Here is a 27590-nt window from a genome sequence, read left to right on the forward strand (position 1 = left end):
CAGGGGTGGAATTCTAGCAGAAGCTGATTTGCATATTAGGCCACACCCCCTGATGTAGCCAATCCTCCAAGAGCTTACAAGGCTCTTTAGCTTGGCCACTGTGTGATACAGAGTGTTGGACTGGATGGGCCATTGGCCTGATCCAACAGGGCTTCTCTTATGTTCTTATGTGACACAGAGTGTTGGACTGGATGGGCATTGGCCTGATCCAACATGGCTTCTCTTATGTTCTTATGTGACACAGAGTGTTGGACTGGATGGGCCATTGACCTGATCCAACATGGCTTCTCTTATATTCTTATGTGACTCAGAGTGTTGGACTGGATGGGCCATTGGCCTGATCCAACAGGGATTCTCTTATGTTCTTATGTGACACAAAGCGTTGGACTGGAGGGGCCACTGGCCTGATCCAACAGGGCTTCTCTTATGTTCTTATGTGACACGGACTGGAGGGGCCACTGGCCTGATCCAACAGGGCTTCTCTTATGTTCTTATGTGACACAGAGTGCTGGACTGGAGGGGCCACTGGCCTGATCCAACAGGGCTTCTCATATGTTCTTATGTGACACAGAGTGTTGGACTGGAGGGGCCACTGGCCTGATCCAACAGGGCTTCTCTTATGTTCTTATGTGTGACACAGAGTGTTGGACTGGATGGGCCATTGGCCTGATCCAACATGGCTTCTCTTATGTTCTTATGTGTGACACAGAGTGTTGGACTGGATGTGCCATTGGCCTGATCCAACAGGGCTTTTCTTATGTTCTTATGTGACACAGAGTGTTGGACTGGATGGGCCACTGGCCTGATCCAACAGGGCTTCTCTTATGTTCTTATGTGACACAGAGTGTTGGACTGGATGGGCCATTGGCCTGATCCAACAGGGCTTCTCTTATGTTCTTATGTGACACAGAGTGTTGGACATGAGGGGCCATTGGCCTGATCCAACAGGGCTTCTCTTATGTTCTTATGTGACGCAGAGTGTTGGACTGGAGGGGCCATTGGCCTGATCCAACAGGGCTTCTCCTATGTTCTTATGTGACACAGAGTGTTGGACTGGATGGGCCATTGGCCTGATCCAACAGGGCTTCTCTTATGTTCTTATGTGACACGAAGTGTTGGACTGGAGGGGCCACTGGCCTGATCCAACATGGCTTCTCTTATGTTCTTAAGCTCTTGGAGGATTGGCTCCATCAGAGGTGTGTGGCCTAATATGCAAAGGAGTTCCTGTTAGAACTCCACCCCTGCCCATGGTCACGCACGGTTCATTACTGATTCATTGGCAGCTGGTAAAGACCCTGCCTCTGGTGCCATCTCTTGCTTTTCACCTGGGCCAGAAATGGCTTCTCCTACACACACGCATACCCGTGCCAGCCACATGAGCACCCTCACCTCTTCCTCAGGCTTCTCCTCGCTGTCTCCCACCTGCTCTTCGGGGACACTGAGCCGCAGTCGCGTGTTGGTTGGATTCTTGCGCCGAATGGAGCCACGTGACTCATCGGTGATGCTCTGGATCTGGAAGGCAGAGGGGGAAAGAGGCGGGTGATAAACAGCTGCAATGGATACCTGCCGTGGCGGACTGGGACGGAGGGATTCCAACCCGAGGACTGGAGCCACCATGGCTAACTGGAGCCCCCGTGTTCAAATACAATGTTTTATTTATTTACTTCATTTAGAAGATGAAGAGATTGCATTTATCCCTCGCCCTTCACTTGGGAGTCTCAGAGGGGCTTCCAATCTCCTTTCCCTTCCCCTCCTCACAACAGACACTCTGGTAGGTAGGTGGGGCTGAGAGAGCTCTCCAAGAACTGCTCTTGAGCAGAACAGCTCTTTGAAGAACTGTGACTGACTCAGGGTCACTCCAGCAGGTGCATGTGGAGGAGTGGAGAGTGGAGCATAAGATCCATGTATTTAACCACTACGCCAAACTGGCTCTCCATTCCCACCGCCCCACCGCTTCTCTTCTTCTCCTCTTCTCCTCACAACAACGCTGTGAGGTCAGCTAGGACTCAAGGGTGTCAAACTCATTTTTATGAGGGCCGGATCTGACACAAGGGAGACCTTGTCGGGCCGAACTATGTGAACATCTGAAGCTGCCTTCTACTGAATCAGACCCTCCTGGGTCCATCAGAATCAGTCTTGTCTACTCAGACTGGCAGTGGCTCTCCAGGGTCTCAAGCTGAGGTTTCTCACGCCTACTTGCCTGGACCCTTTTTAGTTGGAGATGCCGGGGATTGAACCTGGGACCTTCTGCTTACATATGAACATATGAAGCTGCCTTCTACTGAATCAGACCCTGGGTCCATCAAAGTCAGTATTGTCTACTCAGACTGGCAGCGGCTCTCCAGGGTCTCAAGCTGAGGTTTTTCACACCTATTTGCCTGGACCTTTTTAGTTGGAGATGCTGGGGATTGAACCTGGGACCTTCTGCTTCCCAAGCAGATGCTCTACCACTGCGCCACTATCCCTCCCCCATTTTATGTGCGTCATAAAATGCAATGCCATGTAGTGGAAATATAAACTTTATAAAGGACACAGGACTGAACAGAGATGTTGTGTTTTTTTTTTCTCATTACATATACTAATCCCTTAGCACCTGTCGCATCAACCATCACCAGTGGTCTGACCAAGCCTCAGATCGCAAAGCATGGAGGCACACCATCCACCAGGCTGTCTCTTCCTTTGAGAACGCACGCATAGCTGGTCTTGAGGACAAAAGGAGATTGAGGAGGAATCGCACTGCTACAGCACCAACCCCAAATCAGACTTTTCCCTGCAGCCACTGTGGCCGGATCTGCCTGTCCCGCATTGGTCTTGTCAGCCACCAGCGAGCCTGCAGCAGACGTGGACTACTGCACCCTTCTTAAATCTTCGTTCGCGAAGTCAAGCCGAGAGAGAGAGACATATACTAAACCCACTTTCATCAAGTAGGGCGATATATCCACAGTATTCCAATGTATTTCTCTTTTAGGATAGTGTATCGGAATAACGCTTTCGTATTGACATACTCAAACTAGGGATATTGGCTGTTTATCTCATTACATATACTAAACCCATCTTCCACTATATTTTAATGTCAAACTAGAATGATGTATATATTTGTTACATGTTAAAAGGTAAATTAGTTGGACAGGAAAAACTTCTGGGAAAGAAATGCTTTCTTTTTGACCCAGGTTTATTAGCAATAGAATAATTAACAGGCATTCTCACATTCTGACATTACTGTTTTATGGTTTCCCACGCTAATTCAACCCAGATCAAAGGTTTTCTGAATTTGTTAATTTTGCTATTCAGCTACTGGTTTTTAACTTTGTGCCACTTGGCATTCCGAACCCCACCAGCTATATGTGGCTCTGCTTACTGTACCTCATTCCTCGTCTGAAGAAGTGTGCAGGCACACCAAAGCTGATGTTCTGAATAAAACTAAGCTGGTCTTAAAGGTGCAATCGACTCCTATTTTGTTCTACTACTTCAGACCAACATGGCTGCCTATTTGGATATACAGGCAAACAAACATTCTTTAAAAAAACCTAAAATAAAACATGCTTAAGGTATTATCCACTCTTGTAATACTGTGGTCAGCATCAAGCAAGCTAAGTTAGGTGGAGGGTGTGTGGCTGGCCCAAGGTGAGCAGTAGCCAATGCTCGCTCAATATGCCTCAGGTTCCTCAACGGAACAGGCTTCCTCCTCGGAAGGTGGGGGGGTCTCCTGCTTGGGAGGTTTTTAAGCAGAGGCTAGATGGCCCTCTGACAGCATAAACATATTTATTTGTTTATTATTATTATTAGAAGAAGAAGATATTGGATTTATATCCCCCCCTCCACTCCGAAGAGTCTCAGAGCAGCTCACAATCTCCTTTACCTTCCTCCCCCACAACAGACGCCCTGTGAGGTAGATGAAGATATTGGATTCATATCCTGCCCTCCACTCCGAAGAGTCTCAGAGCGGTTCACAATCTCCTTTACCTTCCTCCCCCACAACAAACACCCTGTGAGGTAGATGAAGATATTGGATTTATATCCTGCCCTCCACTCCGAAGAGTCTCAGAGCGGCTCACAATCTCCTTTACCTTCCTCCCCCACAACAAACACCCTGTGAGGTGGGTGGCGCTGAGAGGACTCTCACAGCAGCTGCCCTTTCAAGGACAGAGCTATGGCTGACCCAAGGCCATTCCAGCAGGTGCAAGTGGAGGAGTGGGGAATCAAACCCGGTTCTCCCAGATAAGAGTCCACACACTTAACCACTACACCAAACTGGCTCTTATTTATTACTTCCCTTTTATATCCCGCCCTCTCTGCAAGTGGACTCAGGGCGGCTTACAATCAATTATATAAAACACTTTAAAACCAAGAAAATGCATTTAAAACATTTTGTGGTGCTATACACTTAATATGGTGTGATCTTCCTTTTTTCTGTTAATGATCCCATGATATTCATAGCTCCTCAGTGGTGAGGTGGTGGTTCTCTCCCGGATTCAGATGTTGAGGCCTGTCAAAACAGTTCTGTCTTACAGGCCCTGTGGAATTGTGGAAGATCCCGCAGGGCCCTTAAGGCCTCTGGAAGGGCGTTCCACATTTCTGGTGCCACCACTGAAAAAGGCCTAGCCCATGTAGAGCATAGCCTGGCTTCCTTTGGTACGGGGATGGACAATAGATTTTGTGTCCCTGAACGCAGTGCTCTCTGGGGAACGTTCGGAAAAAGGCAGTCCTGTAGATAGGCGGGCCCTCGACAATAAAGGGCTTTAAAGGTCATAACCGACACCTTGAAACGAACTCAGAACACAATAGGCAGCTTTTGCAGCTCTTTCAGCACTGGCCAAATGTGCTCCCATCTAGGAAGCTCCATCAGTTTGGTGTAGTGGTTAAGTGTGTGGACTCTTATCTGGGAGAACCGGGTTCGATTCCCCATTCCTCCACTTGCACCTGCTGGAATGGCCTTGGGTCAGCCAGAGCTCTGGCAGAAGTTGTCCTTGAAAGGGCAGCTGCTGTGAGAGCCCTCTCCAGCCCCACCCACCTCACAGGGTGTTTGTTGTGGGGGATGAAGGTAAAGGAGATTGTGAGCCGCTCTGAGACTCTTCGGAGTGGAGGGCGGGATATAAATCCAATATCTTCTTCTTTTTCTTCAACAGCCATGCTGCAGCGTTCTGCGCTAGCTGTAGACTCCAAGTCAGGCCCCATGTAGAGGGCATTACAGTGATCTATTCTCGAGGTGACCGTAGCATGGATCACCATAACTAAGTCATCATGCTCCAGAAAAGCTGCCATACCCGCCGGAGATGAAAAAAGGATAAACATATGGAGCAGAGGTCCATCAGTGGCTATTAGCCAAAGTGTATTGTTGGAACTCTCTGGGGCAGTGATGCTCTGTATTCTTGGTGCTTGGGGGGGAAACAGTGGGAGAGCTTCTAGTGTCGTGGCCCCACCGATGAACTTCCTGATGACACTGGGTTTTTTGGCCACTGTGTGACACAGAGCATTGGACTGGATGGGCCATTGGCCTGACCCAACAGGGCTTCTCTTATGTTCTTATGTGACACAGAGTGTTGGACTGGATGTGCCATTGGCCTGATCCAACAGGGCTTCTCTTATGTTCTTATGTGACACAGAGTGTTGGAATGGAGGAGCCACTGGCCTGATCCAACAGGGCTTCTCTTATGTTCTTCTGTGACACAGAGTGTTGGAATAGATGGGCCATTGGCCTGATCCAGCAGGGCTTCTCTTATGTTCTTCTGTGACACAGAGTGTTGGACTGGATGGGCCATTGGCCTGACCCAACAGGGCTTCTCTTATGTTCTTATGTGACACAGAGTGTTGGACTGGATGGGCCATTGGCCTGACCCAACAGGGCTTCTCTTATGTTCTTATGTGACACAGAGTGTTGGACTGGATGGGCCACTGGCCTGATCTAACAGGGCTTCTCTTATGTTCTTATGTGACACAGAGTGTTGGACTGGATGGGCCTTTGGCCTGATCTAACAGGGCTTCTCTTATGTTCTTATGTGACACAGAGTGTTGGACTGGAGGGGCCATTGGCCTGATCCAACATGGCTTCTCTTATGTTCTTATGTGACACAGAGTGTTGGACTGGAGGGGCCATTGGCCTGATCCAACAGGGCTTCTCTTCTGTTCTTATGTGACACAGAGTGTTGGACTGGATGGGCCTTTGGCCTGATCTAACAGGGCTTCTCTTATGTTCTTATGTGACACAGAGTGTTGGACTGGAGGGGCCATTGGCCTGATCCAACAGGGCTTCTCTTATGTTCTTATGTGACACAGAGTGTTGGACTGGAGGGGCCATTGGCCTGATCCAACAGGGCTTCTCTTATGTTCTTATATGGCACAAACTGTTGGACTGGATGGGCCATTGGCCTGATCCAACATGGCTTCTCTTATGTTCAATACTGATTCTGTGAATTAGGCAGTTCATGAGAAGGAGGGCAGGAAGGGTTGCATCAGTGACGAGTTCTTGTGGCCCTTTCTTAGAGGTCTGTCAATGGCTACCAGCTGTGGTGACTAAAGAAAACCTCCACAGTCAGAGGCAGCAAACCTCTCAATGCCAGTGCTGGGAGGCAACATCAGGCAAAAATCTTGGCCTCTCTGCTCTGTTGTTGGCCCTCCAGAGGAACTGGCTGGCCACTGTATGAGACAGGAGGCTGGACTAGATGGACCCTCACTGGTCTGATCCAGCAGGGTCCTTGTGATGTTCTTCCCAGGGGAAGGCCTCGGCCTCTCTGCCCTGTTGTTGGCCCTCCAGAGGAACTGGTTGGCCACTGTATGAGACAGGAGGCTGGGCTAGATGAACCATAAGAAAAGCCATGTTGGATCAGGCCAATGGGCCACCCAGTCCAAGACTCTGTGTCACACAGTGGCCCCAAAAAAAAGGTGCCATGAGGAGGTCCACCAGTGGGGCCAGGACACTAGAAGCCCTCCCACTGTGCCCCAAGCACCAAGAATACAGAGCATCACTGCCCCAGAGAGAGAGTTCCATCTATAAGAACATAAGAGAAGTCATGCTGGATCCAGCCAGTGGCCCATCCAGTCCAACACTCTGTGTCACACAGTGGCCAAAAAACCCGCAGGTGTTATCAGGAGGTCCATCAGTGGGGCCAGGACACTAGAAGCCCTCGCACTGCCCCCCTCCACAAGCACCAAAAAGACAGAGCATCACTGCCCCAGACATAAGAACATAAGAGAAGCCATGCTGCATCAGGCCAATGGCCCATCCAGTCCAATGCTCTGTGTCTCACAGTGGCCAAAAAAACCCCAGGTGCCATCAGGAGGTCCATCAGTGGAGCCTGGGCACTAGAAGCCCTCCCACTGTTCCCCCCTCCACAAGGACCAAGAATACAGAGCATCACTGCCCCAGACAGAGAGTTTCAACAATACGCTGTGGCTCATAGCCACTGATGAACCTCTGCTCCAGATATTTATCCAATCCCCTCTTGAAGCCGTCTATGCTTGCATGGGCTATCCAGGTCAGGGCTTTTGGCATCTTAAAGGATGGGAATGAAATTCCAGATGGCAGAAGGCTGGAAACAAAGGATGAAATTTAAAAACGTAAAACAATAGAGACAAACCCTCTAGGCAAAGAAAAAAGGGATCAGATGCAGGGATAGAAGGGGCGGGGGAGCAACTAGTGTGGCAAAGGATCTTGGGAGTTCAGCTGATGACAAGCTGAACATGAGTCTTCAGTGTGAGACATCTACAAAGAGGATTGATGCCATTTTTAGCTGCATTTCTAAAAACATAGTAGCCAAGCGAGAAGAAGTGACAGATCCGCTCAGGGCTAGTCAGACCTCAGGTGGCATAAGGGGGTCTCCTTTGTGAGGGGGATGTAGTCAACCTGGAAAGAGTTCCGGGGAAGATGACTGCAGCAGGCTGGGTGTCTGGGAAATGTAGGAAGATTTATTTATTGAGAAAATGTATCCATGGCCTCTCCAGACACCACCTGAATGGATAAATTCAGCTTGGAGAAGAGAAGAAAAGCTTCCCTTGAAAGGAAGAGCTCACACTTTCCCCCCCACTTTTTTTTGGGGGGGGGGGAAGTGCGTCTTATGGTGCGAAAAATATGGTATTTATTTAACTTAAATTTACAAACCTGTATTTAACTGTATTTTATTGTATTAATTGTATTTTATTGGTATATCATGGTATATCTATCATGTCTTGTAAGCTGCCTGCCTGCTCTCCGTATTGTGCCTGATCTCCGTAAACATGCTGTGGCTATTTGGTCCTGCTATCTGAAAGGTAGTAAATTGGAGGGGCAGCGGAACAGCTCCCCACTTCTGGAGTGTGATGACAGGTCAGACTGCAAAGTGTGTCAGATCACCCTGTGACCACTTGAAGGAGAAAAGTGGGAGATGGAAGTCTGAGAAGCGCTCGGAGTTGGCTGGGAACATGACAACCAGATGAAGCCTCTAAACAGCAAGGCTGGGAAAAGGTGCTAGATGTGCAAATCTGTCCAGCATGAGATACTGTCTCATTTGCTGGTGGCAGCAGTTACTACCCAGGCTCCAAGAGGGAGTAAGGGGCAGGAGCAGCAGCACCAGGGAGTACAGACTTGGGACGGCTGTGAGATTTTTCTGACCTCCCAAGATCCCAAAGGAATGGAACTCTATAATTCACCTAACCAAAGGGCCTCTCTTCTTTTGTTTAACTGGGAATTCTCTGGTGGGGATCAAGGCTAAATATGTCCGGTTGTTTTGGGATGCTGCTGAAAAGACCGAGAGAAAAAATCCTAAGTGAAGATTGCTGTGGGATGAAGATGGGAACAGAAGTGTAAAGAAGAGCGTGGACTAGGAGAGGAAAGGAAAGGAAAAGGCAGAGGGAGAGAGAAAGAGAGAGAGCAGAACTCTGCCTAAGGGCTCCCATTTTTGCACATAAGTAATTTAAATGAACCTGTCTTGTGTGTCAATACATCTCTATACATTTTAAGCTTGCTTTAATGCTTTTATTGTTCATCTCCTTGGGGACCCTAAGCTGGGTGGGAACAGAGCTTAAAAATGCTTTCAACAAAATAAATAAATATCCTGAACCCAAACTTTGAATGTTGGATCACAGGCATGCAGACTGCCTGTGATCCAACAAGATCTTCTTGCAAGATGGGGAAAGCTGGTCCAGCCAGGATAAGGGGGCTTCTTTCACAGACAGCTTTTCCTGCCAGCAGTCTGTAGCTCCTTGGAAAGGCTGCACCAAAGTCTTTGGCCAGCCCCTCTCTGTCTAGCCCACTTTGAAGGGTGTTATGAGGACAAGCTTAGTGTGAAGAATTGTGTGGCTCCTGGAGGGAGGGAGGATGTGCTGCTAGAACATGAGATGCATTGTAGGAGCCCTTAGTCTTGGAGGTCCAGACAGCTGTGCGGGGGGCGGGGGGGTCAACCTTACCTCTCGTTCTCGCTCTGTCTTGGTGAGGTGCATCTGCTTCAGGATCTGGGACCTCTGTTCCATCACCAGGGTCTTCTCATAGGTATAGGCAGAGATGTCGCTCTCATGCTGCAGACCAGGGAGGGTGGGAAGAAGAGAGGGTGGTCAGCGGGTGTCCGGTCAGTGCCGGGGCAAGGAATAGAAACCTGTGCTGGACCAGGAGAGCTCCTTGCGTGCCTCTTGATTCAAGAAAGAGCCTGTGTCTCACCCTCATGGCTGCCAAGGAAAACGGCTGAGTGACACAGCCTGAACGGAGCTCCCCTCCCCGTTTCCTTCCCTCCCCGCTCAACGCTTTGTGCCCATGCCTTTCCCCAGCCCATGAATGAAAAGGAAGGGAAACACTGTAATGAAATGCCTAAAGAACAACTACAGGGAAACTGTGTTAAATATTGCTACTCGATCACGCAAATAATATTTATACAATATCAACATAACATAACAAACAAATGACAAGTCTCAAAAGTCCAAAAGGCTCAGCGATAAACAACGCCCTTGAAATGTGGCAGAAAATCTTCTTCCAGGTATTTTGCTGGCAACGTTCCCAAATTAGATGTAATCTGATAGACCGAAGCCTCCTGAGATATACAAGGCGGTTTCTGGACGTCTTAGTGCGTTTCGAAGCATAGCCCTTCATCAGGCAGTCTCATTCCACTTAAGGGTAATTCTATTGGTTGAATTGTACAAGACTTTTTTGGTCTAATTATACAAGAAGCTTTTCTTTTTCGGGGTCCCAATTAACACATTCTCACAGTCATGCAGCTTCACAAAATTGTAGCGTTATTTAACACGTTTTCTCTGTAGTTGTTCCTTAGGCATTTCCCCAGCCCCATGACAGGTATCTGTTTGCATCACTTCCTCCAGGGCTAAGCCCTTCACAGCAGTTGGCCATTCTCTGAAGCTCAGATGCACCAATCAAGAAAAACAGCTGGTCTGGTACCGTCTCCACCAGGGCTTTTGTTGTAGCAAGAACTCCTTTGCGTATTAGGCCACGCCCCCTGATGTAGCCAATCCTCCAGGAGCTTATAGGGCTCTTCGTCCAGGGCCTCCTGTAAACTCTTGGAGGATTGCCTACATCAGGGGGTGCGGCCTAATAGGCAAAGGAGTTCCTGCTGCACAAAAGCCCTGGCCTCCACCAAAGGGGACCAGGAGGCTCCAAGAGAAGTTGGAAGGGGAGGAATGGACCCGCCCACTTTGCCTTGGAGGAGCCAGGCAGGAAGTTGAAGATGCAAGTGCCAGCCAGCAGCTGACACACTTCCTGGGGGTGGGGGCAGCTGATGAAGAATGACTTTTGAAAGGACCACCCTGCTGAACGCAACCCCGGAACAGAGGCCAGGCACCCCATCATGCCTTCTGCCCTCTCCACGAGCATCTGTGTGTGGAGGGGGGGGGAACTGCTGGGCCCCCCCGGTGGGTGGGGGTGGCCCTGGCTCCCCCCCTTCCACGCCGCCTACCATCTCCACCACTTCCACTTCGGCGGTGATGCGGAGGTGGTACAGGAAGGTGGTCAGGTCCTTCTTCATCTGGATGCTGTTGTCGTCCATCTGGGCCACCGTGAAGATCCTCATCTTGCACTTGCGCCACACCTGCGGGCGAGCAGAAGGGGCCCTGAGGACAGGTGTTGACCCCCCGTGGGGCCAGTCCAGAAGCCTCCCTCCCTCCGGGCCCCTCCCCCGCCCTCCCCCCACCCCTGGGACTCACCTTGTGCTGCCGAAGCAGGAACGGAAGCAGCATCAGCATCCCCCCGTCGTGCACAATCCACCAGACGTCGATGTAGCTCTCTGAGAAGCGCTCAGAGTTGGCCGGGAACATGGCCACGTTTTTGGCCACCAGCAGTGCCATGTGGCCAGCTGTGGTCTCGCGCACCAGCTCTGTGGGCCAATGATAAGAGAGTCAAGACAGCCCAGCCGGGGAGGGGAGGGGAGAATATCTGTCCATTCCCCACTCAGGAACACAGACCTTGGGAGGGCAGCTCAGGGGTGGGGAATTGCCCCCCAAGCCCCACGTTTTGGGGTGGCTTGCCACCGTCCCCATCCCCATGACAGACCAGATATCTCACCAAAGAGAAAATATATCACAATAAAAAAAATACAAGAATACTAATATATCAATACTAATACACCACTTGAGTGGTATATTAGAGCAAAGCAACACCTGCGCAGTCGAAATCTCAGGGCCCCTCTTGCAAATTATCTCCTAATGTCTCCTGCAGGCCCCTTCTCCAAAGCCCCTTTGACAAAGCTGCGGGGGGAGAAGCAGAGAGAGGCAAACCGGCCGCGGCCCCTAAAGGCATGGGGCCTATTTGGCATGTTCGTTATTCTGGCCCTGCCTGAAGGGGGCAAAGGAGAGACGAGGGGAGGAAGAGATCCCCGGAAGGGGCGTGTTCTCTGTGGCAAACCTGTGGCCCTGCCCACCCATACGGTGACACACAGGGAGTGACTGAAAGAGGGTTGCCAATCCCCAGGTGGGGGCAGGGGATCCCCCGGTTTGGAGGCCCTCCCCCCGCTTCAGGGGAGGGGAGGGAAATGTCTGCTGGGAACTCTATTATTCCCTATGGAGATTTATTCCCATAGAAAATCATGGAGAATTGATCTGCGGGTATCTGGGGCTCTGGAGGGGCTGTTTTTTGGGGTAGAGGCAGCAAATTTACAGTATAGCATCTAGTGCCCTTCCCCAAAATTCCCCCCAAGTTTCAAAACGTTTGGACCAGGGGGTCCAATTCTATGAGCTCCCAAAGAAGGTGCCCCTATCCTTCATTATTTCCTATGGAAGGAAGGAATTGAAAAGGTGGCCAGAACTCCCTTTGGAGTTCAATTATGCTTGTCACAGCCTTGATCTTGGCTGCACCCCTAATGTCTCCTGGCTCCACCCCCAAAGTCCCCAGATATTTCTTGCATTGGACTTGGCAACCCTAGACTGAAATGGTATTTGGGCCCTACATGGTGCTTCCCCCCTGTCCAGAAGTCTCCTGGAAAGGCCTGGCTGCTGCGTCCCGCCCCCTCCCTCCTGCCCCCCTCCCAGCAGCCCCCTCAGCCCCTCCCAGAACATACCAATGAAGTTCCTCCAGGTCTGGTGGTCCTCTTTGCTGCGCCAGTTGCGTGGCCATCCGACCAGCACGGTGTTGTGTTGCAGGCCCCCGAGGCCACTGGCCTGGATAAGGTGGGACATGCCATCCCGCACGTTGGACGAGGTCACCACGTGGCAGAAGCCCTTCACTTTCTCGGCCTCCATTTGCCTCCGGATGGACTGGGGAGAGAGGGACATCCGTGCTCAGCATCCCGAGAGAGAGAGAGACGCCTCCCAACACTGCACCTTTCAGCACCTGGAACCCCACCACCCCGCCAAAGCAACACCTGTGCAGCTGGGGGTGGGGTCAGTGGGAAGATCCCGAGTGATTCTTGGCTCTTTGCTACATCTGGCCCCTACAGAGAGCTCAGAACAACGGCCTGGTTTGCAAAGTGGGGGTAGGGGGTTTTTGGCTGAGGACCCCTCAGGACCCACCTCTTCCGCACGCTGGACCTGCGGGTGGTTGTCCAGGAAGGTGCCGTCGAGCACCGAGCCCACAATGGTCAGCCCCTTGCTGGCCTTCAGCTGATTGGTGAAGGAGAGCAACTGTGGGTGGACAACGTTCTGGTCCTGATCCACACGGACGAGCACAAGTAGCTGTGGCCTGAGAAGGAGAGACCGGGAGCCCAATTGGCCACGGAGACCATGGCATAACGCCCCCTTTCCCTGCCTTTGACCGGACGGCCGCCCTCCTTCCCTCTCTGGACCGCAAGGACCTCTGCTGCCTCTGGACCTTCTGTCAGCCATCCCTGTCCAACTTGCCCCCCTCCCTCCTCACAGCTGGCCTGTCCATTAGCTCCACATAGGCCGTTGCCATGACGCCACACCTGGAAGGGCACCAAAAGGCCCCGAAGCAGCTTAAGGGCTTCTTTTAAAAAGCAGCAGGTCTACCCCAGGGAAGTGACCAGAGGGGAGCACAAGGTCTGGCAAAAAGCGTACGGCGGGTAAAAAAAGAATTTGAGGAGAAACTGTCATCAAAGATAGAATTGTTAAGCACACAGAGGAGCAAAACCTGTTTGGAGAAAATCAGCATGACTTCTGCAAGAGGGAATCCACCTATTCCGTAGAGAGCCAGTTTGGTGCAGTGGTTAATTGTGCGGACTCTTATCTGGGAGAACTGGGTTTGATTCCCCACTCCTCCACTTGCACATTGGGTAAGCGATAGCTCTAGCAGAAGTTGTCCTTGAAAGGGCAGCTGCTGTGAGAGCCCTCTCCAGTCCCACCCACCTCACAGGGTGTTTCTTGTGGGGGAGGAAGGGAAAGGAGATTATGAGCCGCTCTGAGACTCTTCAGAGTGGAGGGCGGGATATAAATCCAATATCTTAATCTACCTCACAGGGTGTCTGTTGTGGGGGAGGAAGGGAAAGGAGATTGTGAGCCACTCTGAGAGTCATCGGAGTGGAGGGCGGGATATAAATCCAATATCTTCTTCTATCTTCTTCTTCTTCTTCTCTCCAGCCTTTTGGAGGTCTTGGGAGAAAGTGAACCATTACTGACTTTGCCAGGAAGTAGAAGAAGAAGAAATTGGATCTATACCCCGCCCTATACTTTGAATCTCAGAGTCTCAGAGCTGCTCCCAATCTTCTTTCCCTTCCCCTACCCACAACCCCGAGAGGTGGATGGGGCTTAGAGAGCTCTGACAGAAGCTGCCCTTTCAAGGACAGCTCTGCCAGAGCTAGGACTGACCCAAGGCCATGCTAGCAGGTGCAAGTGGAGGAGTGGTGCTTTCCCACATAAGAGTCCACACACTTAACCACTACACCAAACTGGCTCTCTGACTGGCAGCCACAGAAGCCTTCACTGACATGAGCCAAGCTGCTGAGGTGGGCACACAGGGAGATGGGGTGCCACAGATAAACCACAAAGGCCTTCGTTTGTGGCAGCATGGACCTTAAACTGAGCTCAGTCACAAACGAGCTCTGGACAAGAGGTTGCAGTTTGAGCAGAACATGGAGACACAGAACAGCTCCCGACTGGCAAAGGAGCGAGACAAGGATGTAATTTGTCTCCTGAGCTCTTTAATCTACATGCAAAACATTTCACAAAGAAAGCTGGATTAGACTCAGTTAAAGGAGGAGTGGAAACTGGCAAAAGGAACATTAACAGTGTGAGATAGGCACTGCATTCCTGGAAGAAATTGGTGAAGACTTGAAACAACCCCAGTGATGGTTAAAATAGAAAGTAGCACAGCAGGATTACAGCTGAGCATGAAGAAGACAAAAGGAATCGCTACTGAGCAGCTGCTCAGCTTTAAGGGTGATGATGACGAAACTGAGACTGTTCAAGTGTTTCTATTCCTTGGCTCCCTCATCAAGCAGAACGGAGACTGCAGCCAAAAGCCAGGAGTCTGAGACTGCGAAGAGGAATCACAAAGAAGGAAGTGTCACTGGCAATGGAGATCAAGGTAATTCATGGTATTCCCCATTACTGTGTCTGGGTGTGGAAGCTGGACAATGAAAAAAGCAGACAGGAGAAAGTGGATTCATTTAAGATCATAATAGAACATACAAGAAGCATGTTGGATCAGGCCAATGGCCCATCCAGTCCAACACTCTGTGTCACACAGTGGCTGAAAAACCCAGGTGCCATCAGGAGGTCCACCAGCAGGACCAGAACTCCAGAAGCCCTCCCACTCTTGCCCCCCCCCCCAAAAAAAGCACCAAGAATACAGAGCATCACTGCTCCAGACAGAAAGTTCCATCTATACCCTGTGGCTAATAGCCACTGATGGACCTCTGCTCCAGATGTTGATCCAATCCCCTCTGGAAGCTGTCTGTGCTTGTAGCCACCACCACCTCCCGTGGCAGTGAATTCCACATGTTAAAAGGAAGTTAAAAGGACTTCCTTTTATCAGTTCTAACCCAACTGCTCAGCAATTTCATTGAGTGCCCACGAGTTCCTGTATTGTGAGAAAGGGAGAAAGGGACTTTCTCTATCCCGTGCAGAACCTCTATCATGTCGTTTGAAGTGTGGTGTCAGAGGAGAGTTTTACTGCCAAATAGACAAGCAAGTGGGTTCTAGATCAAGTCAAGCCCAAGAAGATCAACTCTCCCAAGAAGCTGAAATGACCATATTGAGGCGATTGTATTTGGTATCATTATGAGGAAATGAGTCACGGGAAAAGGCAACAATGCTAGGAAAAGTTGATTACAGGGGACTTAACAAATGGTGTCCTGGCATTGGGGCTGAGATAACTTGGACCGTCTCTTCCTGTACTGCCCAACCTGCCGGTTAAGATCTGCCGCCAAAGCCCTGATCTTCTCCTTACCCCTGCCCCAGAGACAGGGCCTTTTCAGCAGTGGCACCTTGGTTTGAAAGAATGCCCTTCCCCAGAGGCTTGCCTGGCACCCTCCATTAGGCCAAAACATTTCTTTCCCCCCAGCCTTCTAGCTAAGGGCTTCCATTTTTTTGAGATGTTTTATTTTCTGTCTATAATCTTGGGATTGTTTTATGGATATTTCTAGGGTGGTTGGTGTAGCTTTTATGCTGCTTTTAATTGCTTGTTTTTAATACTGATCATTTATATTGTTTTCTTATATTGTTTTTCCTTGTAAGCTGCATTGGAAACATCTGCGGAGAGGCTGCATTTGTTGTTGTTGTTCAGTCGCACAGTCGAGTCCGACTCTTTGCGACCCCCTGGACAAAGTCACGCCAGGCCCTCCTGTCTTCCACCATCCTCCGAAGTCTGCTCAGATTTGTGTTGGTGACATCAGTAATGCTGTCCAGCCATCGCATCTTTTGCTGCATATACGTCCCTCTAACCAATCCATGTTGTCTGTAGTCCGGCAGGTCCTTTGTCTCGCATCCACCTGGGATCACCCAAGGCCGTGTGGTCCTGTCACACTGGTCAGCTACAGAGCACGGACTGCCACAACAGGATACTTAGAACATCCCATGATGCTGCTGCCAACACACCTCTGCTAGCATCTGATTCCGCTAAGCAGCCAGCTGAGCAAGCAGCTTGTGTGGGACAGACACGGATCTTGCGCAAAGGAGCATTGCAGAGAGAGCCTGAGCCCCCCACCACCACCACCAAAGGGAAGTGCAAGGCCCCCAAGTGACCCGACTCGATCTGTGCTTATTCATCATTTTTATCATACGTAATTTTGTTTCATTACATTCAGTCTCAGAGGAGAAGATGTTTGCATATGGAGGGCGATGAAGATGGTGAGGGGTCTGGAGACCTATGAGGAAAGGTTGAAGGAGCTGGGGATGTTTAGCCTGGAGAGGAGGTGGCTGAGAGGTGATAGGATCACCATCTTCAAGTACTTGAAGGGCTGTCCTATAGAGGATGGTGTGGAATTGTTTTCTGTGGCCCCAGAAGGTAGGACCAGAACCAATGGGTTGAAATTAGTAAATCAAGAGAGTTTCCGGCACAATATCAGGAAGAACTTCCTGACCGTTAGAGCGATTCCTCAGTGGAACAGGCTTCCTCCTTGGGAGCTGGTGGGCTCTCCTTCCTTGGAGGTTTTTAAGCAGAGGCTAGATGGCCATGTGACAGCAATGAAGATCATGTGAATTTAGGGGGAGGGGTTTGTGGGTTTCCTGCACTGTGCAGGGGGCTGGACTAGATGACCCTGGAGGTCCCTTCCAACTCAGGAGGTGGTGGGCTCTCCTTCCCTGGAGGCTTTTCAACAGAGGCTAGATGGCCATCTGACAGCAATGAGGATCCTGTGAATTTAGGGGAAGGTGTTTGTGGGTTTCCTGCATTGTGCAGGGGGTTGGACTAGATGACCCTGGAGGTCCCTTCCAACTCTATGATTCTATGAATGTCAAAGTAAAGCTGCTTTTTGGATCACTTTGTAGTCGGCTGCGCTGAATCTCCTGTCCCTCCGTCTGCTGCTTTGTGTGCTTGTGACGCAGTCGAATATGTATTTATTTAAAACATGTTTATGCTGCCTTTCCATCCAATCGGGGGCCCCAAGGCGGCAGACATAAAAACATTTGAACAAAAACAGTTAAAATATAAAATACAGTTCAAAGGCACAAGACAATGGAGGTGCTTAGTTGCGAGCCTGGCTCGATGTGTCTGTGTCAGACGGAGTTCGTTGCCTGACCCCCAGGAGGGGACCCAATCCCGCCCCCCCCCAGCCCAGTTTCCAGGGCCTCCCGCCACCCTGCCTGGCCTCGTCTTCCCCGTGTCTGGGCAGAACCCCTCCAGCCACCTCCCCATCACTGACCTCCAGTTCTTGGTGTGGGGGGGCCCTTCCTCCAGGCGCAAGAGGGCATATCGCGCAGCACTCAGGGAGAGGCCTCGGATGCCGTCGCCCCATTCCTTCTCTGCTCTGGAAGGAGGGAAAGGTGGAGAGAAACCAGTCCTTGCTGGGATCCTGCTGGAGCCGCCCACTTTCATGGCACCCCCCTCAGGCCAGAAGGATTGGGAGGAGACTGGCCTTGGGGGGAGCACTAGGCATCCCTTCCCCAGGCCAGCCAGGTCCCACTTACAGCTACTGGGATTTGCACCATGCTTGTTAAGCGCTTTGCTGGGCCACAGTGGCATGGACACTACACTGGTCTAGGCACTTGGGGGATCGGAAGAGAGGCTGCAGCTTGTGCCAAGCTCAGAGCCCCTTCGATTGCAGGCACACAGGACTCAAGGTGGGGGGGAGGGGAGGGGGCACATTCCTGTTGTGGCTGCTTAGTTCTTGGGGGGGGGGTCAGCGGAGAGAGGGACAGCAGAGGCAAAGGGAACGGTGAAATAGCAGTGCTCACACTCCACATAGAAAAAATGTTCATTATTGTCCACAATTTGTTTCTTCCAAAAATTCTCAACAGTATTACAGACAAAAAACCATCTATTACAGGGGTGGCCAACGGTAGCTCTCCAGATGTTTTTTGCCTACAACTCCCATCAGCCCCAGCCAGCGTGGCCAATGGCTGGGGCTGACGGGAGTTGTAGGCAAAAAAAAACATCTGGAGAGCTACCCTTGGCCACCCCTGATCTATTGCACAACACGCCTACTGTCCAGAAAAAGTCCAACGAATCATAAAAGAACTTGGGGAGGGACAGTGGCTCAGTGGTAGAGCATCTGCTTGGGAAGCAGAAGGTCCCAGGTTCAATCCCCGGCATCTCCAACTAAAAGGGTCCAGGCAAGTAGGTGTGAAAAACCTCAGCTTGAGACCCTGGAGAGCCGCTGCCAGTCTGAGTAAACAAGACTGACCTTGAGGGACCGAGGGTCTGATTCAGTAGAAGGCAGCTTCATATGAACAATGGATCTCTCAAAACCTTTGGGGGAGGGATGGTAGCTCAGTGGTAGAGCATCTGCTTGGGAAGCAGAAGGTCCCAGGTTCAATCCCTGGCATCTCCAAAAAAGGGTCCAGGCAAATAGGTGTGGAAAACCTCAGCTTGAGACCCTGGAGAGCCGCTGCCAGTCTGAGTAGACAAGACTGACTTTGATGGACCGAGGGTCTGATTCAGTTTAAGGCAGCTTCATATGTGCAACCAGTCCAATTTCGTTTCGGGAAGACCCTTCTTTTACTTTTATGGGTTCAGTGGTGCTGATGTTTGCAGCCGGGATTTTGGTGAACGATATCGCCGTAGAAGCGGTACCATGGTCGGATCACCTAGCCCTTAAGGCCCGTGTGGGGATGCCGCCCCAACCCTGTATGGGCGGAGAGCCTATTTTGGCTCGCCCTCGGGGCCTGATGGACCCGGAACGGTTCCAAACGGCCCTGAGGGATCCCTGGCCCACTGGCAATTCCCTCGATGACCTGGTGGAAATATGGCAGGGCCAGCTGTCCAGGGCTATCGACGAAATTGCACCCCGGCGCCCTCTGCGCCCTCGTATGAAGCTGGCTCCATGGTACACCTTGGAGTTGCGCCAGCTGAAACAAGGGCTCAGACGACTAGAGAGGCAATGGAGGCATACTCGGGACGAAGCAACGAGAACATCCTATAGAACGTTTATGAAGTCTTATGAGATGGCAGTCAAGGCTGCAAAGAAAGATTACTTTGCAACCAAGATTGCATCTGCAAATTCGCGCCCAGCACAATTATTTAGAATAATTGGGGATCTTACAACGTTGCCACAAGGCAAACCAAATGTTAGAGAATTAGAAATAGGCTGCGAGGCATTTGCGAAATATTTTGCAGATAAAATCTCGCTGCTCCGCCAAGACCTGCCTACCACATTAGATACAGTGAGTGAAATTGAGGCTCCGTGCCTGTCTTCGGGTTTAGTGCTGGACCACTTCGACCCACTCAGCCTGGAGGAAGTCGACAGAATCCTCTCTGCTGCTCGCCCGACAACATGTGATCAGGACCCTTGCCCCTCTTGGCTGATTAAATCCTGCCAAGGGGAGCTTAGATGTCCTTTACGGGACATCATAAATAGATCCCTTTTAGAGGGGCATTTTCCAACACCTCTGAAAGAGGCTTTGGTCCGCCCTCTCCTGAAAAAAGTTACAGCAAACCCGGCTGAATTGGCGAATTACCGGCCGGTGTCCAATTTACCGTTCTTAGGTAAAATTATTGAGAGGGCCGTGGCGCAGCAGCTACAGGGGTTTCTGGATGACGCTTCTGTCCTAGACCCATGTCAGTCTGGTTTCCGGCCGGGCCATGGGACGGAGACGGTGCTGGTCGCCTTAGTGGATGACCTCCAACGGCAACTGGATCGGGGCGGCGTTGCGGTACTGATGTTGTTAGACCTGTCGGCTGCATTTGATACAGTCGACCATCGGTTACTGACGCGCCGCCTCGCCGACATTGGGGTCGAGGGGTCGGCCTTGCAGTGGCTTTCCTCCTTTCTCCTAGGTCGGGGACAGAGGGTGGCTATCGGGAGCGAGCGGTCCCGGAGGCGCACACTGGATTGTGGGGTGCCTCAGGGAGCAGTTCTCTCCCCTATGTTGTTTAACATCTATATGCGCCCCCTTGCCCAGATTGCCCGGCGGTCTGGGCTGGGTTGCCATCAATATGCAGATGACACCCAGCTCTATCTACTAATGGATGGCTGGCCCGACTCCGCCCCAGGGAACCTCAACCGGGCATTACAGGCTGTTGCGACATGGCTCAGGCTGAGTGGGCTGAAGTTGAATCCAGCGAAGACAGAGGTCCTATGCGTGGGTCGCGGCGCTCTGGGAAGGGAAATAGCTCTCCCGACCTTTGATGGTGCGCCATTGAAAGCAGCGCGCCAGGTAAAGAGTCTGGGTGTTTTACTGGAGCCTTCACTATCGATGGAGGCCCAGATAGCAGCCACTGCCAAGTCAGCATTCTTCCATCTGAAGCGGGCAAGGCAGCTGGCCCCTTTCCTTGAGCGCCGGGACCTCGCAACAGTGATCCACGCAACGGTCACCTCAAGACTAGACTACTGTAATGCCCTCTACTTGGGGCTACCTCTGTGCCGGACCCGGAGATTGCAGCTAGTGCAGAACGCGGCGGCCAGGCTGTTGTTGGGACTCCCAAAACGGGAACATATACAGCCGGGGCTACGTGAACTGCACTGGCTGCCGATTATATACCGGGTCCAGTACAAAGTGTTGGTCGTTACCTTTAAAGCCTTATATGGCCGAGGACCTGTCTACCTGAGGGACCGTCTTTCCCCATACGAACCCCAGAGAGCACTGAGGTCAACCGGGAAAAACCTAATGACTGCCCCTGGGCCGAAGGAAATTAAATATCAGAGTACCAGAGCACGGGCCTTTTCGATCGCGGCCCCTACCCTGTGGAACCGACTCCCAGAGGAGGTGCAGGCCCTGCGGAACCTTGAACAGTTCCGCAGGGCCTGCAAGACCACCCTTTTTAAATTAGCATACTCGGACTGCTAGGAAAAACGGTAACCAAGGGTCCGCCAATGCGGTCTAAAGATCTATACCGCATCACAACTGTATTACTGGATTGGTTTTAAGTTAATATTTTAATGTTTTATTGCTCTATATTGTAATTTTAAGGTTTTACTTGTTATTGTATGACTGTAGAATGTTGTTAGCCGCCCTGAGCCTGCCGTGATGGGGGAGGGCGGGATATAAATGAAATAAATAAATAAATAAATAAATAAATAAATAAATAAATGTGCCATTTTTCATATCTCTGTTTTCCAAATGATAATCTCATCTAAAGTCTCTTGTTGGAACGCCACTGCTAATCCTTCTCCTGCAGCATTTGAGAGCACTGTTATTTCATAGTTCTCGGGGGGGGGGGGCGGGAAGCTTCTGCATTCGCCTCCAGAATCCCCCCTCACTGCACCCCTGGGGGGAACCGGCCCAGCCCCTCCAGCTTACCCACGATATTCAATGTATTTGTAGATGAGTCCGGCGATCAGCATGGCCACCAGGGCGTAGTACCAGGAGCAGATGAACATCAGGGCCAGGCAGAGGCTCATGCCCAGAAAGGAGAGCGTCCTGCAGGCATCACACGAGAGCTTTGCAAAGACCCCCACGAGAGCCAGCCAGCCCCCCTCCCTCCCTCCCACCTAGCCCCCTGCCCCTCCCCTCCCAGCCCCCAGCAGACCCCACTCTCTGCCCCTGCTGCGGGGGGGGGGGGGGGCTTTCCTCACAATGGCTGTCCAGCAGAAGACACCTACCAATGGTAATACCGAAACCGCGGCCTCCAATTTGGGGTCCTCAGCAGGGTCTGGACTGCGCATGCCAGGTTGACGAACATGTAGCACATAAGGAAGAACCTGCGGAGGGAAAGAAGACGACGACTGTGGATTTATACCCCACCCTTCTCTCTGAATCTGAGTCTCAGGGCGACTTACAGTCTCCTTTATCTTCCCCCCCACATCAGACACCCTGTGAGGTGGGTGGGGCTGAGAGAGCTATCCCAGAAGCTGCCCTTTCAAGGACAGAGTCTCAGAGCAGCCTACAATCTCCTATATCTTCTCCTCCCACAACAGACAACCTGTGAGGTGGGTGGGGCTGAGAGGGCTCTCCCAGAAGCTGCCCTTTCAAGGACAGAGTCTCAGAGCAGCCTACAATCTCCTTTCCCTCCCCACCTCCACAACAGACACCCTGTGAGGCGGGTGGGGCTGAGAGGGCTCTCCCAGAAGCTGCCCTTTCAAGGACACAGTCTCAGAGCGGCCTACAATCTCCTATATCTTCCCCCCCACAACAGACACCCTATGAGGTGGGTGGGGCTGAGAGGGCTCTCCCAGAAGCTGCCCTTTCAAGGACAGTGTCTCAGAGCAGCCTACAATCTCCTATATCTTCTCCCCCCACAACAGACACCCTGTGAGGTGGGTGGGGCTGAGAGGGCTCTCCCAGAAGCTGCCCTTTCAAGGACAGAGTCTCAGAACAGCCTACAATCGCCTTTCCCTCCCCACCCCCACAACAGACACCCTGTGAGGTGGGTGGGGCTGAGAGGGCTCTCCCAGAAGCTGCCCTTTCAAGGACAGAGTCTCAGAGCGGCCTACAATCTCCTATATCTTCTCCCCCCACAACAGACACCCTGTGAGGTGGGTGGAGCTGAGAGAGCTCTGACAGAAGCTGCCCTTTCAAGAACAATTCCTAGGAGAGCTCTGGCTGACCCAAGGCCATTCCAGCAGCTGCAAGTGGAGGAGTGGGGAATCAAATCCGGTTCTCCCAGATAAGAGTCCGCACACTTCACTACTACACCAAAAGAAAGGCCTGAAGGGGACTGGGGCGGGGTTGTCCAGAAGGAGACTGTTGCTCATCCAGCTCCAGCAAAACTCCCAGCCCAAAGGCTCCCCACAAGGTTTCCATGCGGGGTGTGTGTGTGTGTCATGTGAGCTGCTGGGGGGAGGCGAGGGCAGGGAAAGACACCAGGCCCTTCTCAGCCCCCCCGTCAGCATGGGGCAGCTTTCTTCCCTGCAGGCCCCGGAGGGTGCAGAAGGAGGCCAGGCCACTGTCTCCTTCCAGGGCGGGGGTGTTCAAGGGCGTACATGGACAGGATGGGGGCCACTTCATCCAGGGACGCTATGAGGATGCCGATTTCACAGATGCAGGCGGTGAGCAGGAGGGCCCAGGTGGGCTCCCCGTTCGCTTTGCCGTGGCCAAAGACCTGGAGAGAAAGAGAGAGACCTTGAGCCGAGGCATGACCCGGAGGGACCTTGGGCCTCTGCAGTCCCACCAAGAAGGGGGCAGCCTCACACCGTCTTCCTGCGCCCTGCCACCCTGGGCCTCATTTCCAGTGCAAACCCGCCCGTGAAGGCAGCCGAGTCCCAGGCTGTCTCTCCCCCCTCCCCCTTCTGTCTTCAAGCCTTTTCCACATCTTGCTCATTTAGGCGAGTGCAGTGACCTAGTCAAGGTGGGGCTGCCCTTGGAGACTGCCTGGAAGCTGCAGCCGGGACAGAACACTGACTGGAGGGGGCCATGCTAGAGACCACCTCACTCCTGCCTCACTGGTCTATGCTGGGGCCCAGGGTGCTTCCAGAGGGGCGAAAAAAGGTGTGTAAGGGGGGGGAATGTCTTTCCCAAGGCTGTTTTTGCAGAAAAATCCAAGCAGGGGCTCATTTGCATATTAGGCCACACCCCCTGACATCACTATTGCTTCACACTGGGTTTGTTTTGTAGAAAAAGCCCAGCAGGGACTCATTTGCATATTAGAAGAAGAAGAAGAAGATATTGGATTTATATCCCGCCCTCCACTCCGAAGGCCACACCCCCTGACACCAAGCTAGCTGGAACTGCATTCCTGCTCCAAAAAAGGCCCTGGTCTTTCCTAATTTCTCTCATCGAAATGCAAATCTCTCAAACTCTCCTCCTCCCTTCTGGACAATGCAACAAATGAAGTCCTGGCATTTTAGGGCTGGGAGCGCAGAGGACTCAGCGGCCTCCCTCTCAGACGGGGCACCCTCAGAGGTGTGCTTGTTCCGGTTTTGACCTCAGCCTCAGCCCACTGGCCCCAGCCTCCTCCTCTTCCTCCCTGGGCAGAGGGCAAGCCCCTTCCCACCTCCTGCAGACGCGAGAGCCGTCTCTGAGTGAGAAAGGGCACAAGACAGGGAAGGACCTCGTGAATTGGTCTGAGACTCAGGAAAGGCACCTTGTGACAAGTGCTGAAAGCCAGGCGGGCGGGATGTGTCAGGGGCTGTGCCAGCTGCCGCCACCTCACAGGCGCTGGGCAAGGAGGCTGGGGCCTGAGCCACAAACAGAAGGGTCAAGCGTGCCAGGCAGAGAGGGGGAGGGGGAAGAGCCAAGCAGCACCTGGGTCCTTCTGGGAGCACCGAGGCCGCTAAATGTTTAGCAGGTGGAAGCAGCGCAGAGGCGGAAGAACCACTGTTGGCTCTGCAGAGGGAAGCCTGAGGAGACAGAAGGCGGCAGCAGGCCCAGGCCTGGGAGAGGCAGAGGAGGAAAGGGGCTGGTTGCATTCCCTCCATGCTGGGGCCTTGGGGGCATCTCCAAGCAGGAAGCTTTCAAAGCCAGGCTGCTTCTGGGTCAGTCGCCCCTCCCACCCCAGTAAAGGCAGGAGGCGTCCAGAACAAGACTGACTGTCAGCTGCCAAAACAGAACCAGGTGACCACCTCCCAGGTGTAGCTGGCATCTAAAGGGCTGGTTCTGTGTGGCTCTCCGATAACAGCAATATGGATGACCAAGAACAGGCCCCCACTCTGCAGAGTGACCCAGCGGCACAGGCAGACTGCAGGTCAGAGTCATGGAATCCTAGAGTGGAAGGGACCTCCAGGGTCATCTAGTCCAGCCCCCTGCCCAATGCAGGAAACTCACAAACACCTCCCCCTAAATTCACAGGATCTTCATTGCTGTCAGATGGCCATCTAGCCTCTGTTGAAAAACCTCCAAGGAAGGAGAGCCCACCACCTCCCAAGGAGGAAGCCTGTTAGAATCATAGAAGAGTTGGAAGGGACCTCCAGGGCCATCTAGTCCAACCCCCTGCACAATGCAGGAAACTCACAAACGCCTCCCCCTAAATTCACAGGATCTTCATTGCTGTCAGATGGCCATCTAGCCTCTGCTTAAAAACCTCCAAGGAAGGAGAGCCCACCACCTCCCAAGGAGGAAGCCTGTGAGAATCAAAGAAGAGTTGGAGGGGACCTCCAGGGTCATCTAGTCCAGCCCCCTGCCCAATGCAAGGAACTCACAAACGCCTCCCACTAAATTCACAGGATCTTCATTGCTGTCAGATGGCCATCTAGCCTCTGTTTCAAAACCTCCAAGGAAGGAGAGACCACCACCTCCGGAGGAGGAAGCCTGTTAGAATCATAGAAGAGTTGGAAGGGACCTCCAGGGTCATCTAGTCCAACCCCTGCACAATGCAGGAAACTCACAAACCCCTCCCCCTAAATTCACAGGATCTGCATTGCTGTCAGATGGCCATCCAGCCTCTGTTGAAAAACCTCCAAGGAAGGAGAGCCCAGTTAAAGCATAGAATCATAGAGATGGAAGGGACCTCCAGGATCATCCAGTCCAACCCCCTGCACAAGGCAGGAAACTCACAAGCCCCTCCCCCTAAATTCACAGGTTCCATCTCCCATCTGCATCCCCCAGGCAGACCTTCCCCACTCCGACCACATGGGGCTGAAGGAAGGAGCTCTCCGAGTGGGGCCTCCCCCTCCCCAGGGCAATGACTCACCCTCAGGAAGGGCACGATGCCGTCCCGGGAGATGGCCTGCAGCAGGCGAGGGGCCCCCGTCAGGCTCTGGAGTCCGGCCCCGCAGGTGGAGAAGAAGGAGCCAAAGACGATCACCCAGGGGGAGGGCCAGGCCAAGGTGCCAACCACCAGGTTCCCGTTGACAGCCTCCCCAAATCTGCAAGAAGGCACATGCGTCAGCCCTGGACCCCTCCTCTAGACAGAAACCCCTGCCCCACAGCCTGGCACAGAAAGGCATCCTCCTAGGCGGAGTGGAAGGCACAATGATGCCACACACCTAGATCTCCACGGGCCGTCTGATGCCCAGGTGAGGTAGCCCACAGAGGGGCAGGTTTCGAGGGGTTCCCCTCCCCCAACTCTGCCAAGGTTGGTTGCACGGGTGGCCCCGAAGTGCCAGCCGCCCTCCCCATGGCACAATACGGGGCAGGGGGTCAGGCCAGCCAGCCAGCCTGTTCTTCCTGGGGAGCCCTGGAGTCGTCAGCTGGGGGTGTGAGGGCAGCAGCCCAGGAGCAGAAGGCCCTGAATCCTCCACCTCCCCACGTCGGGGTGGGGGTGCCTCCCCCCCCCAGCCAGGGATCAGGGGCAGGCAGGTGACTCACTTGTCCCGGAGCACGACCCCCTCGATGCAGGCCCCGAAAAGGATCACGGAGCTGATGTCTGGGAGAGCATCAAGGAAGGAGACCGTTCCAACCCTTGGAGGGGAGGGCAAAGGGAGCGGGGAGGACCCTGGCCGGCCATGGGCACCCCACCTGAGGGGCAGCCTTCGCTCCCGTGACTGGCGAGGGCGTCTTTCTCAGCAGCAACCACAAGGGATGCTCCACAAAGGATTCGCCGTCTCTGCACTGACACGGCAGAGCATTCCGGCCTGGGCTGCGGAAGGGCTCAGCCACACATCGGAGCCTCTTGCAGCAACAGCTTGATCCCCCCAAACTCTGTCCTGGGGAGGGCAGCAGACAAGCCCGACATGCAGGCCAGCCCAAGGCAGCGGCCTCAGTGCCCCCCCTCCCTCCTCAGGCGCCCTGGGAGCCGCGAGCAGCCCCTGCGCCTCCCCCCAGGCCAAGGATACAGACTGCTGAGGTGGTGGCGATGGCAAGGATGGTGCCTGTGGGGATGGACTTCTGGGCATCGCGCAGATCTCCGGACCTGTTGGAGCCGGCCATGATCCCTGGGAAGGAGAGAGAAGCAGGTGAGGAGGGAGCTGCCCACAGCTGCAGCAGGGAAAGGTCCTGCAGGGGCCTCACATGGACAGCTGGAGCTCTTAAGACATAAGATATTGGATTTATATTCCGCCCTCCACTCAGAGTCTCAGAGCGGCTCGCAATCTCCTTTCCCTTCCTCCCCCACAACAGACACCCTGTGAGGTGGGTGGGGCTGAGAGTGCTCTCCCAGCAGCTGCCCTGTCAAGGACAGAGTCTCAGAGCGGCCTACAATCTCCTTACCCTTCCTCCCCCACAACAGACACCCTGTGAGGTGGGTGGGGCTGAGAGGGCTCTCCCAGCAACTGCCCTTTCAAGGACAGAGTCTCAGAGCAGCCTACAATCTCCTTACCTTTCCTCCCCTACAACAGACACCCTGTGAGGTGGGTGGGGCTGAGAGAGCTCTCCCAGAA

General features: G+C 52.7%; 1 protein-coding gene across 1 annotated transcript in view; it reads right to left on the reverse strand.

Annotated features, from left to right (window-relative positions):
* The window catches only part of SLC12A5 (solute carrier family 12 member 5), a 107344-nt gene that overhangs the window by 4051 nt on the left and 75703 nt on the right, over nt 1-27590 (reverse strand). Inside the window, exons 10-22 of the mRNA XM_060263792.1 lie at nt 27048-27146; nt 26581-26638; nt 25964-26138; nt 23319-23437; nt 21999-22097; nt 21697-21816; nt 17661-17765; nt 12916-13084; nt 12465-12660; nt 11116-11285; nt 10869-11000; nt 9379-9486; nt 1390-1512 (exon numbers count right to left, since the gene is read on the reverse strand). Coding sequence (XP_060119775.1) covers nt 1390-1512; nt 9379-9486; nt 10869-11000; nt 11116-11285; nt 12465-12660; nt 12916-13084; nt 17661-17765; nt 21697-21816; nt 21999-22097; nt 23319-23437; nt 25964-26138; nt 26581-26638; nt 27048-27146 — 1673 coding nt within the window. The remainder of the gene's footprint in view (nt 1-1389; nt 1513-9378; nt 9487-10868; nt 11001-11115; nt 11286-12464; nt 12661-12915; nt 13085-17660; nt 17766-21696; nt 21817-21998; nt 22098-23318; nt 23438-25963; nt 26139-26580; nt 26639-27047; nt 27147-27590) is intronic.

This window comes from Heteronotia binoei, chromosome 2 (assembly GCF_032191835.1).
Source record: "Heteronotia binoei isolate CCM8104 ecotype False Entrance Well chromosome 2, APGP_CSIRO_Hbin_v1, whole genome shotgun sequence".
Taxonomy (NCBI): domain Eukaryota; kingdom Metazoa; phylum Chordata; class Lepidosauria; order Squamata; family Gekkonidae; genus Heteronotia; species Heteronotia binoei.